General features: G+C 51.3%; 5 protein-coding genes across 5 annotated transcripts; 1 reads left to right on the plus strand and 4 right to left on the minus strand.

Moving 5' to 3' along the window:
- Positions 1 to 114: 114 nt before the first annotated feature.
- Positions 115 to 2,330, minus strand: LMH87_012000 (uncharacterized protein; the record flags this gene model as incomplete). Its single annotated transcript, XM_056201231.1, has 2 exons — positions 115 to 2,224; positions 2,278 to 2,330. 2 exons carry the CDS (start codon positions 2,328 to 2,330, stop codon positions 115 to 117), a joined length of 2,163 nt encoding a protein of 720 aa, XP_056053004.1.
- Positions 2,331 to 2,443: 113 nt separating this feature from the next.
- On the minus strand, positions 2,444 to 5,541 carry LMH87_012001 (uncharacterized protein; the record flags this gene model as incomplete). The annotated part of the gene is made up of 2 exons (XM_056201232.1): positions 2,444 to 2,466; positions 2,535 to 5,541. 2 exons carry the CDS (start codon positions 5,539 to 5,541, stop codon positions 2,444 to 2,446), a joined length of 3,030 nt encoding a protein of 1,009 aa, XP_056053005.1.
- Positions 5,542 to 7,654: 2,113 nt separating this feature from the next.
- Positions 7,655 to 9,446, plus strand: LMH87_012002 (uncharacterized protein; the record flags this gene model as incomplete). The annotated part of the gene is made up of 2 exons (XM_056201233.1): positions 7,655 to 8,328; positions 8,393 to 9,446. 2 exons carry the CDS (start codon positions 7,655 to 7,657, stop codon positions 9,444 to 9,446), a joined length of 1,728 nt encoding a protein of 575 aa, XP_056053006.1.
- A 265-nt stretch (positions 9,447 to 9,711) lies between these two features.
- LMH87_012003 (uncharacterized protein) lies at positions 9,712 to 11,132 on the minus strand (the record flags this gene model as incomplete). Its single annotated transcript, XM_056201234.1, has 2 exons — positions 9,712 to 10,074; positions 10,134 to 11,132. 2 exons carry the CDS (start codon positions 11,130 to 11,132, stop codon positions 9,712 to 9,714), a joined length of 1,362 nt encoding a protein of 453 aa, XP_056053007.1.
- Positions 11,133 to 13,510: 2,378 nt separating this feature from the next.
- On the minus strand, positions 13,511 to 14,942 carry LMH87_012004 (uncharacterized protein; the record flags this gene model as incomplete). Its single annotated transcript, XM_056201235.1, has 4 exons — positions 13,511 to 13,566; positions 13,620 to 13,933; positions 13,985 to 14,684; positions 14,741 to 14,942. 4 exons carry the CDS (start codon positions 14,940 to 14,942, stop codon positions 13,511 to 13,513), a joined length of 1,272 nt encoding a protein of 423 aa, XP_056053008.1.
- Between the last annotated feature and the right edge of the window lie 2,059 nt (positions 14,943 to 17,001).

Consider the following 17,001-nt stretch of genomic DNA (forward strand, 5'->3'; position numbering starts at 1 on the left):
CAGTGGACGCGCAGCAGCCTCTGAAGCGGTCTCACGCAGGAACCTACGGCTCAAATAGTGCACCTCCCAGACAAACAACCTTTATAATGAGCTCTCACTATACACCGACGCATTCTAGACTGCAAACAGTTTTTCAGCCGGCCTCTTCACCAGCCCCTCCATCACATCCACCAAATCTTCGAGCAGTTTCTCAGCATAACCGCCCCAGCTCCTGAAAGTCACAATCTCGAGCTTCATTCTATTGCCCCCCTCGTGCACAAAAGCCTGTATTTTCCACTCACGCAGCGGCTCTTCACACAAATACAACGTCTCGTGCCTATTTTCGGCCTCTTCTTCCGCGTTCTCACGCGATGCCAGATGCGACACATCTTGATGCATCACTGTGTCGAACCACCATTGCTCCGGCTGGCCATCGCCCGTCATGCTCTTTTGCTTTTCCCAGCCTGGGCTGCACAGCTCAGCTATCTCCTCTAGACTAATGCCCTCATACTCCGCGCTCTCAACATGCTGTCGCTGCACGAACGCGAGTAAATCTGCGCCCGTCCAGGACTCATCCATGCGCACCCGTAGCGGCACGTACTGCCAGCAAGGGCCAGTCACGATATCTGCGCCCGCAAAGTCAATGCTGCGACCGCTGACGACTTCGCCAAACAAAACATCTCGCAGACCCTGGCGCCGCGCGAGGCACAGCGCCCACGCGGCCGTAGGGAAGGATGCCACGGTGACTTCGCGATTTCGCATGGAAATGTCCAGGCTCTGCTCAATGGCAAAGTGTCTGTGGTCAACTAAAGGAATATCTGGGCGGAGAGTGGTAATAGTCGAGTCGGCGAGAAGTTCTTTCCAGTATGGAACGCTTGCTGGGATAGCATGGTTAAGTATGCGAGATACGTATGAGGAAAACGGAGCTGAAGGCTCCAACGTCTTGTTCTGGGTGTAAAGAGCAGAATGTTGACGCAGTAAAATGGGGAGGCACATTTCGTCGTATTGCGCGTGGGAAATGCGGAAGACGAGACAGCTGCGCAGGACGGTGCTCTTGGGATCGGAGACGTACAGCCACTTGACGAAGCTGGAGCCAAGTGGCATGGGCTTCTCGATGTCGGCGCGACAAATATCCTTGGTAAAAGATGATAAATCCTGTGTTTGGTCGGTGTACGTATATTCTTCGAAAGGTGTGGTGAGAGAATCCAGCACGGCAGCATATCCTCGTCCCCCATTTTCGACAAACACTGTGCGGAGGATCTCGTTGTGAGCAATGAGATCCTGGCAGCTCCGGCGAAGGCGGGGTAGATTGACTTTTTCGTCGAAGAATATGAGCTCGTAGCGCGCGGAGAATCGAGGTTTCTCTGTTGTGCCACGAACGGCAATCTGTTGTAGGTACCGGGTTGGCAGCACATTCGTGACCGTCCAGGCCTTGTTCTCGAGCTGCGGTACAACATCGTTGGCAAGGAAAGCGTTCAAGTCGCTGATACCATCAAGAAGTGCGAATGGCTCAGCGAGGAAGTCATTAGGCTCATCACCTTTGTCCTTCACCTCCTCGGTGTACTCCATCACTGCGGCCATCTCCACCAGAATTTTGTTAGCAAACATTTGCGAAACGGTGAGGTGGATGCCCTCTGGTCGGGCTTCAGATGCAAGCTTCATAGCCGATATTGAATCACCACCGAGTAAGAAGAAGTTGTCCTCCAGTCCAATCTCCGTCTCGGGGACTCGCAACACGCGGCTCCACAGTGCCTGAAGACTGTGCTGGCGTTGAGATATTGCAGAAAGTATCAGTCTTTTCGCCACGGGAGCATGCGGGGCGCTCGCGGTGGCCTTGTCGCCAACGATCTTAATCTTGCCAGCAGCATCATACTTGGCCAATTTTCCGGTCAGATACAGCTTATCGGCAACTGTGGAAGAGCGCAGCAGTTCTGGCCATTCTGAACAGGCCAGCACTTGGAGTTCGTTTGGCTGGGAGGTCTGTAATGCTAGCTCACCGATGGCGCCAGCGGGGACCATCCTGCTAGAGTCTTCGGATCGAACAACATATGCAGCCGAGGCACCTTCGTAAGCCTTCAGCACTGGGTCTTGCTGTGCAGTTGCAAGAGTATCCCGAAATTCTATGCTGTCGGCATCAAATAGAGAATACATGTTGGCAATAATTGAGGTCGTTTCGCGAGTAAGTTTCTTCGCGACACACTTGAACTGGGCCAACACTCGTTGCATTAGAACCTTATCAACCGTCCTGGAGTCAAAGCTTGCCATGACCGAGAATCCCTTGTGGTCGATGGAGCACACCAACATAAGTGGGTAGGTGTTGAACTTGAGAGCCTCCTGGGCGGCATCGTCATCACCCGCGGGAACTAGACGACTTGCCGGTAATGTTGTGTCGATAGGCGCTACATTATCGTCTGTACTCGGATGTAGAACGAGGCCCGTTCGAAGCTCACAAGCCTCTCGCGCATCATGGCTCAATCGACGAATATGCTGCAGACCAAAATGCTCGTGCGGGATCTGGCCAATGATCTGCTCTTGAATGGACTGCAAGAACTCACCAACCTGAGCCTCGGGATTGACTTGCAGACGAACTGGCACAGTAGTGATCATTGGGCCCTCAATTTCTTCGGCACCCAATACTGGCGCGTTCCTTCCTGTGAGGGTTTCGCCGAAGACAACATCGGAGCTGTTAATGTATTGTGATGCCACAATTGCCCATGCGCCTCTAATGACCGTCGCCACAGTAGCGTTGAATTTCGGTAAGTCCTCTAGCGAGACGTATTCTTCTAGCAGCTCGTCTGCCCGTGCCTGATACCCCTCGTGAGGAAGTGTTGGGAACTGAAAACGATGAGTACCTTGAAGTTGGCTTCTCCAGTATTCCTCGGACTTGGCCTCTTTTTTTGCCAAGAGATACTTGATAAAATGCTTGAACTCTGCGGGCCGTGACAACGTCTTGCCTTCATAAGCTTGATTGATGCGCTCCACAATGAGAGGCATCGCCCATCCATCATATAACGCGTGATGCATGGTCAAAACGAAAGAGATGGTATTCGTATCAACACTATCGATGATAGCATATCGAATCAGTGGACTGCCGAGATCCATGGTCGCATCGCGGTCGGAAACCAAGTAGTCGGCGACATTCGTGCCAATGAAATACTCGAATTTACCATTGACGACGACCTGGACAAGTCCGCGCCTTGGGACCTGCACGATCCGAGTCCGCAGAATGGGGCTGCTTTGAGATGCTTCGTCAAATGCTGCAATTAACTTCATAGCAGTTTCGAGATTTTCCAGTACCACGACTCTCTGGGCGACATATGCCTCCTTGACCTTGGTAGAAAGTGCCATAAGCGCTTCTTGCAGAGGTGTGCAAGGATAAACGTCCTCAACAAGCGCAGGTTCGATGCTGCACAGCAGAGCAACATCGTTTCGTGCGGTCTCTTCACTCCAAGCTTCAGAAAGCAACGAAAATGGCTCAATCTCCTCTCTTTCTTGTGATGAGATGCTGGCGGCCTTGTCCGCCATGATGGAGAGGGTTGGGCTGCTAAATATATCCGCCACCGTCAATGTCAAGCCTTGTTCGCGCGCTGCTGCTACAAGCTTCATGGCTCGAAGAGAGTCGCCACCGAGACCAAAGAAGTTGCTAGCTTTGTAAATGGTGCTCTGTGGACCCAGAACGTGACCCCAAGCACACGCGAGCTTCTTCTCAGCCCCTGTCCTCGGCTCTTCTTGTAGACCATGGTCTTGCCTGGTCTTGCCAAGCTTGGATCGAGGCATTCCAGTACCAATTTCACGGAGCTTCTTCCTGTCTATTTTCCCAGAGACCATGGAAGGCATTGAGGCAAGAGTGATAAACACAGCGGGTATCATATACCTTGGCACTCTAGCAGCGAGCGTAGTAGCAATTGCTTCGAGAGCAGCTGACAATTCGTGCGAAGGATCAACAAACCCGCCCTCATCTTCGAAGATGGAAGAGGATATCTCAGCTAGAAATGCCACCAAAGTTGACGATCCATTTTCTGGCTTGACAACTTCAGCAGCGACTGTGATACCAGTGGGTAGACAAGCCTGAATATGATGCTCCACCTCAGCCAGTTCGATGCGTTGTCCACGAAGTTTGACTTGCTGGTCTTTTCTGCCTACAAACTCGATTGATCCAGATGAATTCGACTCATATCGAACGAGGTCGCCAGTCTTGTACAACCGGCCATGTCGGCCCGGATGAGAAGCATAACCTGCTGTGAGCCAAGAGGGATCCTTGATGAATACCTCCGCAGTCTTGGCTGGCTCCCCGAGATAGCCAATACCAACGACCGGACCTTCAATCAATAGTTCACCGATTTCGCCAACCGGCACCAGGATGTTGTGGTCGTCTGGGTTGACCAGCCAGGTTGTGCCACCGACCCCCTTGCCGATTCCTGTGGATAAATTGAGGTTGTTGTTGATTGTGCAACCAACAGTACACTCTGAAGGCCCGTATGCAATTATTAAACTCGTATATTGTCTCCATGATGCAGCGTCACTAGACGATACGGCTTCGCCACCGAGACCGAGCACGTCAAGCGAAGGGATTATATCAGAATCCAAAACCCGGGCCACGGAAGGCGTCATGTGCACCATATTTGCCTTAGTACGTCGAATGGAGCCGCTCAAGTCATTCATTCGACCTTGTTCAGACGGGATGCAGATTTGGCCACCACAGGCCAATGTACAAAGCATACAGTCGATGCTGACATCGAAAGCATACGAGGGGAAATCGAAGACGCGAGAGGTCGATTTATAGCCGACAGCCTCTGCTCGGGGAATTGCGCCGCTCGTGTAGTTTTCATGAGATATTGACACACCTTTAGGCTTGCCTGTGCTACCCGAGGTGAATATGACGTACATGAGAGACGACGATGCTACACCGGGGAGAGGATCCGAAGATAGCTGCAAAGGTGCGTCAAAAGTGGATTGCGAGAGGGCAACAACTGTCCCTCCCGCTGCTATTTGAGCTCCCAAGGAGCTCTGCAAAGCCGATGTAATGATCAAATTTGCACCTGTCTGCTCAACAATTGTTCGAAGACGAGCATTAGGCTGGCTCGGGTCGGTCAATGAGAATGCTGCCCCCGTCTTCATAACAGCCAGAAGCGCAACCACAGCCCACATGGATTTTTCAAAGCATAGTGGCACTGTAACACCGGTTCCGACTCCCATAAACCTCAGATGCAGAGCTAGAAGGCTCGAAAGAGCATCAAGCTTCGAATATGTCAGGGAGCCGTCCCACGACTGGATAGCCACATCCTGCGGTCTTTGTCTTGTCTGTTCTGATATAATGTCGTGCATGCATCGTCGGATGTTCTCTGGCACAACTGCATTCCAGCGCCAGAGTTGTTCGAGGTCACGCTCTGGGATGCTCCGCTGGCGTTGGCATCCTTGTTCAGATTTTGTTTCGTTGCCGCACTCTGCTCCTCTGTCGGGACTCGAGCCAGTTGTGTGGGGTGCTGTCTTCTGCGAGCTGCTCCCGAAGCAAATGTCGACAGCGCGGGTCCCTCCGCCTCCATTGTCGTCGATGCTGCGCATTACGAGTGTTGTGAGAAGAGTGCTCAAGACTCAAAGAGATGGGGGGGCATTTATTAGCCAGATACAATGTTGCAGCAATTGGTTCGGTTAGGCAAGCCGTTTGCGGTTGCGGTTGGGTTGTAATGACGTTGAAGTGCGCGAACATGCATGCAGCTATATGGAGGGGCAGATTACTGCACGTCTCAGTTGGAAAGGCTAGAGACGGCGAGGTGCGCATGGCCATGAGCTGAGACTACTACAAGTACCGGCTAGAAGAAATTCAGTTATGTTCACGTTCGGTATTGATACTGGACATCGAGCGGAAACCCGGGACTTGTCCGACAGTGGCTGGCCAGATGCTTTGCTAGCGTGTTGCAAAGAAACAGAGCCGTCGCTTTTCGAATCCTCCAGGACGGCACAGGGCTTATGCGTTTGTCTAATAAACCACACGAAGAGGAGCTAACAAGCAAACCGTGTACACGCCTATCACAAGTGTGTCTACCAGGTCACGCCAACAGGGAAGTGGAGGGTTTAGGAGTTGGTGAAGACTTACTGATAGCGTTCAAGCTTGTATTGCAAGCAAGATGGGACGAGAGGGGGTACGACTTGACGTGATTGCAGTACAAGTTGGGTCACACAAAGGTACAAGTCGAGGTACAAGGCCCAACGAGGCAAGTACTTGCGGATCTGATAAGGATGCAGGAGTGGCACACAGTTTCTCTTCTCCACCAAGACGGCTATTCAAACATGTGCAAACATCTCTACAAGAATAAAATGGGCCTTTAGCCGTCACCCGTGCTAGCCGTTTGACCGTGCAAAAACGGCATTACTGGTAGGAACTGTTCAATAATTCCGGCCCTCCTCTGTCCGTGCATGGCTAATGCCGCAGCTGGACCACGCATAAAACATGTCGAACAAATGAACAGAAGCAACCTCCCATGTACCGATTGTCATTCTCAGCTACATGAACGAGCAAAGTACGGTGGCATCCGCATCACCGCTCGCACGCAACAGGCCGAGCAATGGATAATAGTTCTAGACCCGCTTGCCCCCGAGCTCTATGCATCTAATCAATCTCGGGCAATTGAATGCTTGTGCAGTGCTGTCCGAGCTGAGACTCAAAACCACGATCCACAGCGACTAAAGCCAGGACTGTACCGTTGCTGGGTGGGACATGAGGAGTCAAGTCAATGCTCTGCAAGTCTTCTTATTTCGGTGGTACCTTGCATGAAGAGTATACAAGCATTGCAGCATGTATTTCCAGCCCTATTTTTCTGTCCGATCCCGTTCCGCAATTCGGCAATGGATATACAGATACTGGTAGTTCAGAATGAGTTGATCTCAGTACTCTTCCAAATCTAAATGCTTTTGGAGGGAGGGGCCTTTGCTCCCAAGCAGCTCATTATGGCACGCGCTAGACCACGCACCCACAGAACTAGTGCAAAAAGAATCCATGGCTATGGAGTCGATCACTCCGCCATTCTTGGGCCAGGGTCTGGATGAGTTATTTATTTATTTTTATTTTTTAAAATTGCCCCTCCTTCATTTCCCAGCTCGGGGTGTCCGTATATCGGCTTGTAGTTGCACGTTCTGCATCCACAATCGCGTATTTTTCTTCTTCAAATCAGTACAGGAATAAGGGCTGATGCCGCGTCGTGTAACCCCCCCCCCCTCCCCCCGGGCTAGCCCATCTTATCTGATGATCTGATTAGATGAAACTTGGACAGCTGAAAGCAGAGCACAATACCGCCGACGGACCTCGGAAGTCCGCTAACCACTCCGTACCGCATCAACTTTTTTTTCTGGAATAAAGTTGCTTCTCTGTCCTTGGACCATATTTCTTTTTGGATGTGGTCCCCGGCAGTGTGAGGACTAGCCTATTAACGGATCTGCGCCCACCTGAAGAGTACATAGACACAAGAACAAGGCACTTGAAATCCTCCGTGCATAGGCTAATCTTTCAGCTAGAAACCCGTCGCTAGGTTTTTCTTGGATCCTGCAGCTCGTCATTACCTCACATTAGTTAATAATAGTGGCCGCCACCCGACCATACTAGCGCTCTCTACACCAGTGCTTGCAACCTCTTTTGCAACCTGCTTTCCAAGTGCAAAATTTTCTCGACAATTTACAAGACATGTCAGCTATACCGACAAAGACGATTCGGCCAGATGTGCCCCCCGAGACAGAAAAGCTTTCGCTTCTGCATGGCCCGGTCGACCCTCCTCTAGTTGACTTAACGCTCGGCGAACTTCTCGAACTACAGACCTACCAGCACGGTACGCGCGAGTGTCTCGTTATTCCGTGGACGGGTGCGCGCTGGACGTACAATGAGTTGAATCAGCAGTCTTCATGGCTGGCGCAGTCGCTACTCGATATGGGTATTGGTGTTGGCGACCGCTTGGGCATCATGGCTGGCAACTGCGAGCAGTACGCCGCCGTATTTTTCGCCGCAGCCAAAATTGGGGCAATTCTCGTTATCCTCAACAACACGTATACGCCAACCGAAGCAATGTACGGCATTCAATTCTCAGAATGTAAAATGGTCTTTACCACGCGCAGCATCGGTCGCATGGACAACACGCGCTTGCTGGGTGACTTGGACAACTTGGACCGTGGCCCCAAAGTCATCATACTGCGGGGTGAGGCTGGCAACTATACAACTTACGACGATCTAATCAAAGCTGCTTCACGAAAAGGTCATGATAGGCTCTACGAGGCAATGAGACGCGTCAGTCCACATCAAGTGGTTAATCTGCAATTTACTAGTGGCACCACAGGCCTTCCCAAAGCTGCCATGTTGACACACCAGTATGCCTCTAATATCTTTACATGGAGTGCGATCTTCAGAGTAAAACTAATCACTTGGATTTAGTAACCTCGTCAATAACTCTCGCTTCATTGGCGACAGAATGCGCCTCACATCAGCCGATGTTCTCTGCTGCCCGCCACCTTTGTTCCATTGCTTCGGCCTTGTCCTGGGGCTCCTGGCCATTGTCACACACGGCGGCAGAATTGTTTACCCTGCCGAAGTGTTTGATATCTCTGCCACTCTGCGCGCCATCTCAGACGAGTCTTGCACCGCCGTCCATGGCGTGCCTGCCATGTTCGACTCACTCTTCCAATCCGACTTTCCACCCAACTTTCGCTGCGACCGCCTCCGCACTGGTATCATTGCGGGAGCACCCGTTCCCCGATATCTCATGGAGCTTCTGGTCGAAAAGTTCGGCATGACTGAGTTCACGTCAAGTTATGGTCTGACGGAAGCCAGCCCGACATGCTTCAACGCCTTCACCGACGATAACATAGACACACGTTTGACGACAGTAGGAACGCTTATGCCACACGCTCACGCTAAAATTGTCGATCGTGATGGCAATATTGTTCCTATCGGCGTGCGCGGTGAGCTGTGCATGGGCGGATATCAGCTTCAAGCGGGCTACTGGAACAACTCGGCAAGGACCAATGAGGTAATGGTGCGCGATGCTACCGGGGTTTTATGGCTTCATACTGGTGATGAGGCTGTGTTTGACGAGCAGGGATATTGTACTATCACTGGCCGCTTTAAGGATATTATCATCCGCGGTGGCGAGAACATTTATCCTCTCGAAATTGAAGAACGACTCATGGCGCACCCTTCTATCTCTCGCGCCATCGTAGTTGGTCTGAAGAGCAAACACTACGGCGAAGTTGTAGGTGCGTTCCTCGAGCTTGCAGCAACAACAGCCAAGCCTACGGATCAGGCACTGCGTAACTGGGTACGCAAGCGCCTTGGTGGGCACAAGTCACCTACCCACCTATTCTGGCTCGGCGAAGGCGGCGTTCCTGCAGACGTACCACTGACAGGTAGTGGTAAAGTGAAGAAGTTCGAAATGGCCAAAGTGGGAGACGAGCTGCTCCGCAAAGACACGGGTGTTGCCAAGTTGTAAATTGGAACTCTCCGTGTTGCAACTAGAAATACGTATGATTGGCCAGAGTGGACTTGGTCATGTTCATTTGGTGAAAGCCTAGATATCCAATATTAGACTTCGATGATTTAAACTAGAGATATTATATTATTTTAAATTTTCTCCGATTTATTGTCCGTTGACTCTGTCAATGTTTCTTGCCTTTTTTAACGAATAACTGGTCTAATCCGCATTCCTTTTTCGGGGCATATCGCAACTGGGAAACTTCCGTGGGCCGATCTTTCATCTACAACTTTGGCACAAGACCAATTTTCATTCCACCAACCGTTTTGTCCTGCTCGCCCAACGGACACAACTGAAAGAAGCGCTCGCGAGGGCAGCGCACGAGAGCGCTGCGCTTGTGGGGAAAGTCGACAAACTTGTCGAGGCCGAATCCGTGCATCAAATCGTATATGACGACAGTAGAATTCGAGCCCTTGGGCTCACCAACCACCCACATGGTACGCGGGTCGTCGAGGAAGAGGTAATGCATCAGACTGCTCCACCAGGCCGTAACACGGTGAGGTCCGCGAAAGCGGACGTCGCCAACGAGGGAGTGGCGGCCGCGGTCAAAGTCTTCAGCGTCATAGTAGCCACCAAGGCGATCTTCCTGTAATGGTGTTAGTTTGACATGAGGTTTTTGGAGTAGAGCCGCTGAGAATCACAGACCTTGGCCCAGTATACTTCAAAGTATGCAAAGTAAGTATCATCCCACTTAGCCAGTATGGCAACTTGATGGGGATCAATATGAATTTTACGCAAGTATTCACGATGCTGCTCTAGCGTCCCCGTCTCGTTCCAGCCCTGAGAAACACGAGGGTCGTTCTGCCACTCATGGAACAGTCGGAGATGTTCGGCATCAGTATAGTCTAGCGAGACCATGGAAAATGTCTCTTTCAGATGGGGAATCCAGCGACTGTAGATGACTGTGCCAGGTGCCGGCTTTGCAGGTCGAATTGGGTGCCAGGCCTGCTGGCAGCGGGCCGGGTCCTGGGGGTCGCCGGCCGAGGTCACGCTGATGGTATGCTGCAGAGGCGTGAGCGGGTATGACGAAAGCGGATTCGACGCCGGCAGCGATGAGGGAGACTCTGTAGGACACCACACGGGGCGAGGACCAAATGGCGATCCAGCGCCCTGCCAAAAGGTACTGCGCAAGACAATGACGGAGCTTCTTGTTTCCGTGTTGACAAGTTCCGGTGCAGCGAAAGCCTCGGCTGCCTTCGGATGCGCAATGCCGAGGAGGACATCCTGTAGCTGCTGTGAGAGCACATTGGCGTTGTTGCCGCTGAGTTGCAGTCGAACCATTTCCATACCAGGTCGAACGGTAAAGAGCACATAGAGAAGCAGCCATGCTTGGCCGAGCGTAGGGGCGCTACCAAAACCATCCCAGTAGACATTTGAGAACGGAGAGCGACGGGCGCGCGCCCAAGGACTGTTATTAACAGATGCCGGCAGCTCGCTAGACTTGAGTTCCTCAGGGGCAGAGAAGCGCAGCTGGGATGAGTGCAGCTCACACGGAAGTTGCTGCACCAGCGACCCTTCCTTGAGACATAGTTCGAAGAGCTTGTCGTCGTTGCGCTTGACGGTGTACTCTGCAAGGTATGGGTGCGGCAGCTTGATGACGGTGTCGCAGGGTGCAAGGGCCGCGAAACTGATGATGCCAGCCATTATGTTCTCTGATGTCTAAGTGCAGCAATGTCGAGCGTGTTGCCGTTTTGCAACAAGCATGGGTGATAAACAGAACAGGATTGAAATGTAGGCGTCCGAAGCGGTTTTCAGCCAAAGGTAGCCCGAGAGCACACAAGAGCTCACGGTCGGTCCACTACTACATGGTCTCATTTTTGCAGCGAAAGAATTGCCGATCCCCGGCAAGTATGTCCTTTCAAATTATCCCGTGTTGCAGCACAAGGACTGGCAAAAGGCAAGCCCATGCCGCAAAAGCCACCACTCACCACCGCACTAACAACCAGGTATTGGAGAAAGGCCACACAGCTGTAGAGAGTGGAGGGTATCCCGTGTTATGAAATTGAACCAGTTATTAATCGCACCCCCTTCCCCCCCCCTATCCCCTCCCTTACCCTGTGCTGTTGCCTCCACAGCAGTTCAGGCGCACAAAAAATTTGCGGCATAATAGAGCGCAGTTGAATTATTACCACAAGCAAATGGAAGGAGGGGTTTCAAACATCTGTATACTGGGGAGCCGGATGTCGCTGCTATCTACGCACAGCCAACATACAGCTGTCACAAAGACTTTTCAAATCGGCACAAGGTAAGTAGAAACTTTATCCACAGTATGCTGCTACCAGTAAGTGCACTCATCCTCGCACGAATCTCGGTCTTTTGTGCCACCGATGGGTCTGCCCCAATGCTCGGCCGAGGTCGACGCGCGGATCTGATAACTTTATTGGACAACCACAGCGCCAGCTCTGTGCTAGCCCTGCTTCGTTGGGAACTCTACTGCGGGGCGTGATCTGATAAGTTTTTTTTGCTCTCGTCGGCTCATTGGCATGTGGGCTGAGTCTTAACCAGACCCTCGTCAGAGTCGGGTCTACTACGCCAGACCAGACTGTGTCTGCTAGTAACTAGTCCAGCTCTGCAGCCGCCCATTGTTGGCAGAGTCTAGGCTACTAGACTACCTACCTACCTACTTATTGATAACGTCAGTTTTTTCGCCGTAGGGTTGCATTGCTTCGGCTCGTGACAAAGCGGAAATATCGGAAGCGACGGTAAAAAATTCATGTGGGATAGACGTAGGTTAGCGAACCTTTAATCATGCAGACTCTGCGTTGTTCTGCCAGTCTAATGACTGTGAGCTTGTGAATAAATCATGAAGCCAAGCGTGCGCGGACGACGCCCCTGTGATGTAATTATGAGTGCATGTAAATGAACTCTGTCATTGCACAAGTAGGCATTGGCATACTTCCAGAGGCTCTAAAGTTCTGAATTTTCCTCTGTTGCCTAGTATCTCCTGCACAAAGAGGCATCTCACTGTGAATAATGTTTGGTGATTTTACCCAAACACGTGTAACGCGGGCGCACCCTACGAATCTATTTCGCTATTTTCCATGTGTCTACAGCTGCCTCAGGAACGTAAAAAAGTGTAAATTTCCACACGAACATCGATTTTCTCTTTTCTGTATCTATACTTTGTGCTTTTAGCTTTGTCTAAAAAGAATTGGAAAACACTCGTCGTCGTCGTTCGCCAATCATCGTGCTGTTGACCCCACGGTCTTATTAGGAGTCCGAATTTGTACATCACAGCGCTGCTAGCCATCAGAGAGAGAAAGGTACAGCCTGGTGGCTCTTCACTTCTTTCCAAGTCCTCCCGAGCTGAGAAAAAAATGGCAAAGAGAGAAACCAGAGAAAAGGGTAAGAAACAGAGCAGAGGAAGCAAAGCAGGAAAGCCTAAACCCGTGGCCCCATATACGAGCGACAGAAACCACTCCGACGAAGATGCCCATGCTCGCCAAGATTCTCACCGTTGAACCTACGCAAGGCAACCAAACTCGGAGCTGTCACCAAAACCGGGTCTACATTGCAATCTTCTTTTATCCTGTATTTATTGCGGCCGCGAGTTTAACATTGTGGGCGGCTTCCTAATCTGTCCTTCTACTCCCGTGAAACAAGTACTCTTTCCTAGAGCAAGTGGCGTGCACCTATCACTATTTGCTGTTTTATTTTCGGTGGTCTTTTGACTATTGGCTTTGCTGTTTGGGAAAGATACTTTGCTGCGGTAAAGTTTCTCCCATTTGAACTACTCACCGATCGTATAGAGCTTGACTTTTGTCGCGGCGTTTCCTCCATCAGCTTTTGCGTTTGAAACTTCTTTTCTTAGGACTGCATAACCAAGAGCCGTAATCAATACTTGGTTATATAACATTTTCTTCATTTTTCACGTTTATGCTATCATGGCTCCATAAACTCATTGTTGCTAAAGCACATTTGAGTTTCAGGATTATGTCTAAAATCAAGAGCCCGCCAACGCCGTGACCGATAATATCGAGGTCAATCATAGTACTTAAAGCCAACAATCTAGAAGCGAGAACTTATACGCCGACCACGGTCTCCTTTTTTCCGCCTAGCTGCATATATTCCCAGCAAACTGATGACGTTAGTTGGCATACTACACTCGAATGCGATACAGAATAAACTTACTGTCAAAGCCCAAATCGTCGCGGAAATAGGCATGCATAACATCTTCGCCTGAGACAGTGCCACTGTCGGGGCTAGAAGCAACAGCCTTCTTGCCAACAGCGAGACCAATGACGGCCGGGAACTGTGTGAGCTCGCTATACTTGGCTTCATGGCCGCCAGTGACTCGGTCGCGCAAGATGGTCTGATGAATGTTATGGGCGACGAAGTGGCCGCCATGCATGGCGCCACCACAGCGCTTAATTCCGCTCCAGCGGGCAGCATCGCCGGCACAGAAATGGTAGTCGGCATTGGGGGTTCCCTCCACAATAGTGAGGCTTAAAGATTAGTATCGTAAGCTGCTGGTGGTGATCAAGAAAACAACATACTTTGGGTTAATCTTGACCAGATTATTTTCATCTAGGGCCGTGGAGGGCATATACGTGGTGGTTGAGGCAGGCTGCGAAACAGCCATGATGACCTCACTAGCTGCCATCTTGTGACCATTGACAAACTCAATCTCGTACTTGGTGCTTCCATCCATTGTATCCACACGTGCGGACTTGCTGAGACGGTGGTTCATCAGCACATTTACGCCACTCTCACGCAGCAGCGCTAGCGCAATGTCCTTGCACTCGTCAGAGAGCGCCTCGGAGGAGAGCAGCTTGTCACGCGAGTGCACGAGCGTAACGTCAATTCGAGGATGAACAACCTTGAGTTCGGCAGCCATCTCGATACCGACAGCGCCGCCACCGACGACCACAACACCGTGCTGGGCATTGCTAACAGCGTGGATATGCTCAGCTGCTTCAACCAGGTACTGTTTGCGGGAGAGTGACTGTGGGACCACAGGCCACACACGACGGAGGCCTGATGCGGCGACAAAGAAGTCGTAGGTATGTTCGGTCGCGACCTTGGTGACGGCGTCGAGAGTCGTGACGGTCTTGGAGGCACAGTCGACACTGGTGACGGAGCCGATGACGACTCTGATGTTGGGGTGCTGCAGACCGGGAATGTCTTGGAACTTGACCCAGGCCTTTTTAGAGTAGTCGGAGTCGGCGAGAGCAAGCGGGGAGCCAATAAGATGATCTGGTGGTGTTAGGCACAGCCATGCTTTTTAAACTTCTCCCTTGCAAAGTACTTACAGAATCCGTCTCGCTCGTCGGCGATGGTGATCTCGACGGCCATCTTCTCGAAGTCGGTGACGTGGGGGTACGCCTGACCAGCCATGCGCGGGCTGGCACCAGAGGCCAGATCCAGCAGATTCAGGGCAGTAGAGAGGCCGGCATAGCTGCCACCAGCAATGAAAACACGCACTGGTGCGGAACTCGGGGGGATGGAACTCATTTTGCTGGAATCTCTTGAAAATCGAGCGGCTGAATGAGGAGCAGAGGTGAATAAACGGTATTGGGGTGAGCAAGGAGCAGGATGTTGTACAGAGTAATTAAGCGGCTGGCTTCGGTGTGGGGTGGGGAGTACTTGGCGTTTGGTGGAGAAGATGGAGGAAAGGGAGAAGAAGTTGGTGAAACGAGGAGATGGGAAAGATGCAAGAATTGGTCTGGCCTTGAGAGGGACTGCGATGCGGCTTGCAGCCAAAGTAAAGAAATTGGGGGCGTTGATTGCCCTGTAGAATATACAAGTCGTGCAGGTAAAAGCCATGGGAAGAAAAAAGATAGTTAATATTGTCAAACGCAATTTGAATATGAACAAGCTATTAGTTATAGCGCGTGCCCAAGGACAAGGACATTTTTGTAAATGCCAGGTGCCACGGAAGGGAAGGGCATGTGGCCAATATACCAGTACTGCACAATGCGCTCCCCTTACAGGACCTACTCACCCTGAGTACTAGCCATGGTTTTTGGGCATAGTACAGATTAAAAATACTACTCAACAAGTTGGACGCAGGTGGCCAAACTTGTTAGACTCAATGCCAAAATGTGGGAGCTTGTGAACTAGGGTGCCATCTCCTTCGGAGCGAGACCGCTACGAGCGCCGCTTGTGTGCGGGAGCCGCCCGCCCGTTAATAACTTAGTTATCTGATCCGCGGCCGGCACCAACCTCGGACCAGCTGGCCAAGAGCATCAGGTACGACATTCGCAGGTAAAATGAAGGAGCGCGCCATGTACGTAATCCCAACTCTCTTTTTCGCCTTTGCATGCACATTTTCAGCATGGGAGAGATTCTGTCTCTGTGGCTTGACCCAGATACGACTGACCCGCTGGGTGGGCGCACAGAAGCCAAATAAAATTCTGATCAGATAATTCGGTACATAGGCACTTCATAACAACACTAATTATACTAGTAATATGAACCGCCCAAACTGTTTACTCACTGCTCTCAGCTGCCACTGTGGCGACGGCTCTGCCAAGAATGCCCACAACCACGGGTCGGTCCCTGGGCACAGGCGTTATTGCTCAGGGTATCCGTGTGCTGGCGCAAAAGCATCTGATAACCGGACAAATGAGCCATTTAACACCACTGAGCCCGGTCCACGTGCCTGGGCCAACTTGATAATTATCTGATCCTTTGATGCCCCACATGTGCGTGCGGAGCCAAGCCAGCGCAGCACTGGAGCACTAACTTAGTTACCAGTAACAAGTACTGGTCAAAACTTGCCTGCCAGCAAGTTTATTTTTACAGGTCTCAGTCCTTGAAGTTAGCTAGCGAAACCTTGCTTTCATAGCAATTATTAACTAGTCTCCTCAGCTCTCTTCTCTTGCCCGTTACCAGTAACGTGTGCCGCCGATGCATCTCTTGACCTCGCACTTTCCAGGCCCGCGACTTCCCCGTTAAACCAGTCTCATGCCGCCATCTCCACACCCTCTTTTCTCTATTCGCAACATGGGCCACGCCCACCCATTCTGTCGGCATGTCCTATGCCCCTGTGCGTCTCAACCCATCAACTCAGCCTCTTGCCCTGCCATGCTCCGCTCGCTGCCCCGCTCGTATGTACGGGTTACTTGCTCGCTTCACGAAGCACTGTTCCAAATTATTAGTCTCCATCGACTTGTTCCCAAATTCTGGCACTCGAGTAATCAGGCATTGCGGGGCGGGTGGGAGGGACGGGTGGGCAGGGGGTGCAAATACGGTGCACAAGAAAGAAGCATGGCAGATACTTGCTGGCACCCCAAAGGTACTTCCTGGCAGAATTCAGATACATCCTGTCTTGCTCCACGTCGTTACCCAACTGGCTGTTCTGGCATGACAGCTCTAGAGAAGCTAGCCATGCCTAAGTAGCATCATGTCACCTTAACAATGGTATGGACTCTCCTCGGTTCTGGTTTCTAAGGAATCTCTTGCAGGGACACAGTCCAGTCCTACCAGGACTTGCGCTTGCTCACCAACTGCCTGTCGCTGTGGATCATGGAGCTTCTGGTTAAAGTACATCCTAGCACCATAGTCACAA

The sequence above is a fragment of the Akanthomyces muscarius genome, chromosome 4 (assembly GCF_028009165.1).
Source record: "Akanthomyces muscarius strain Ve6 chromosome 4, whole genome shotgun sequence".
Taxonomy (NCBI): Eukaryota; Fungi; Ascomycota; class Sordariomycetes; order Hypocreales; family Cordycipitaceae; genus Akanthomyces; species Akanthomyces muscarius.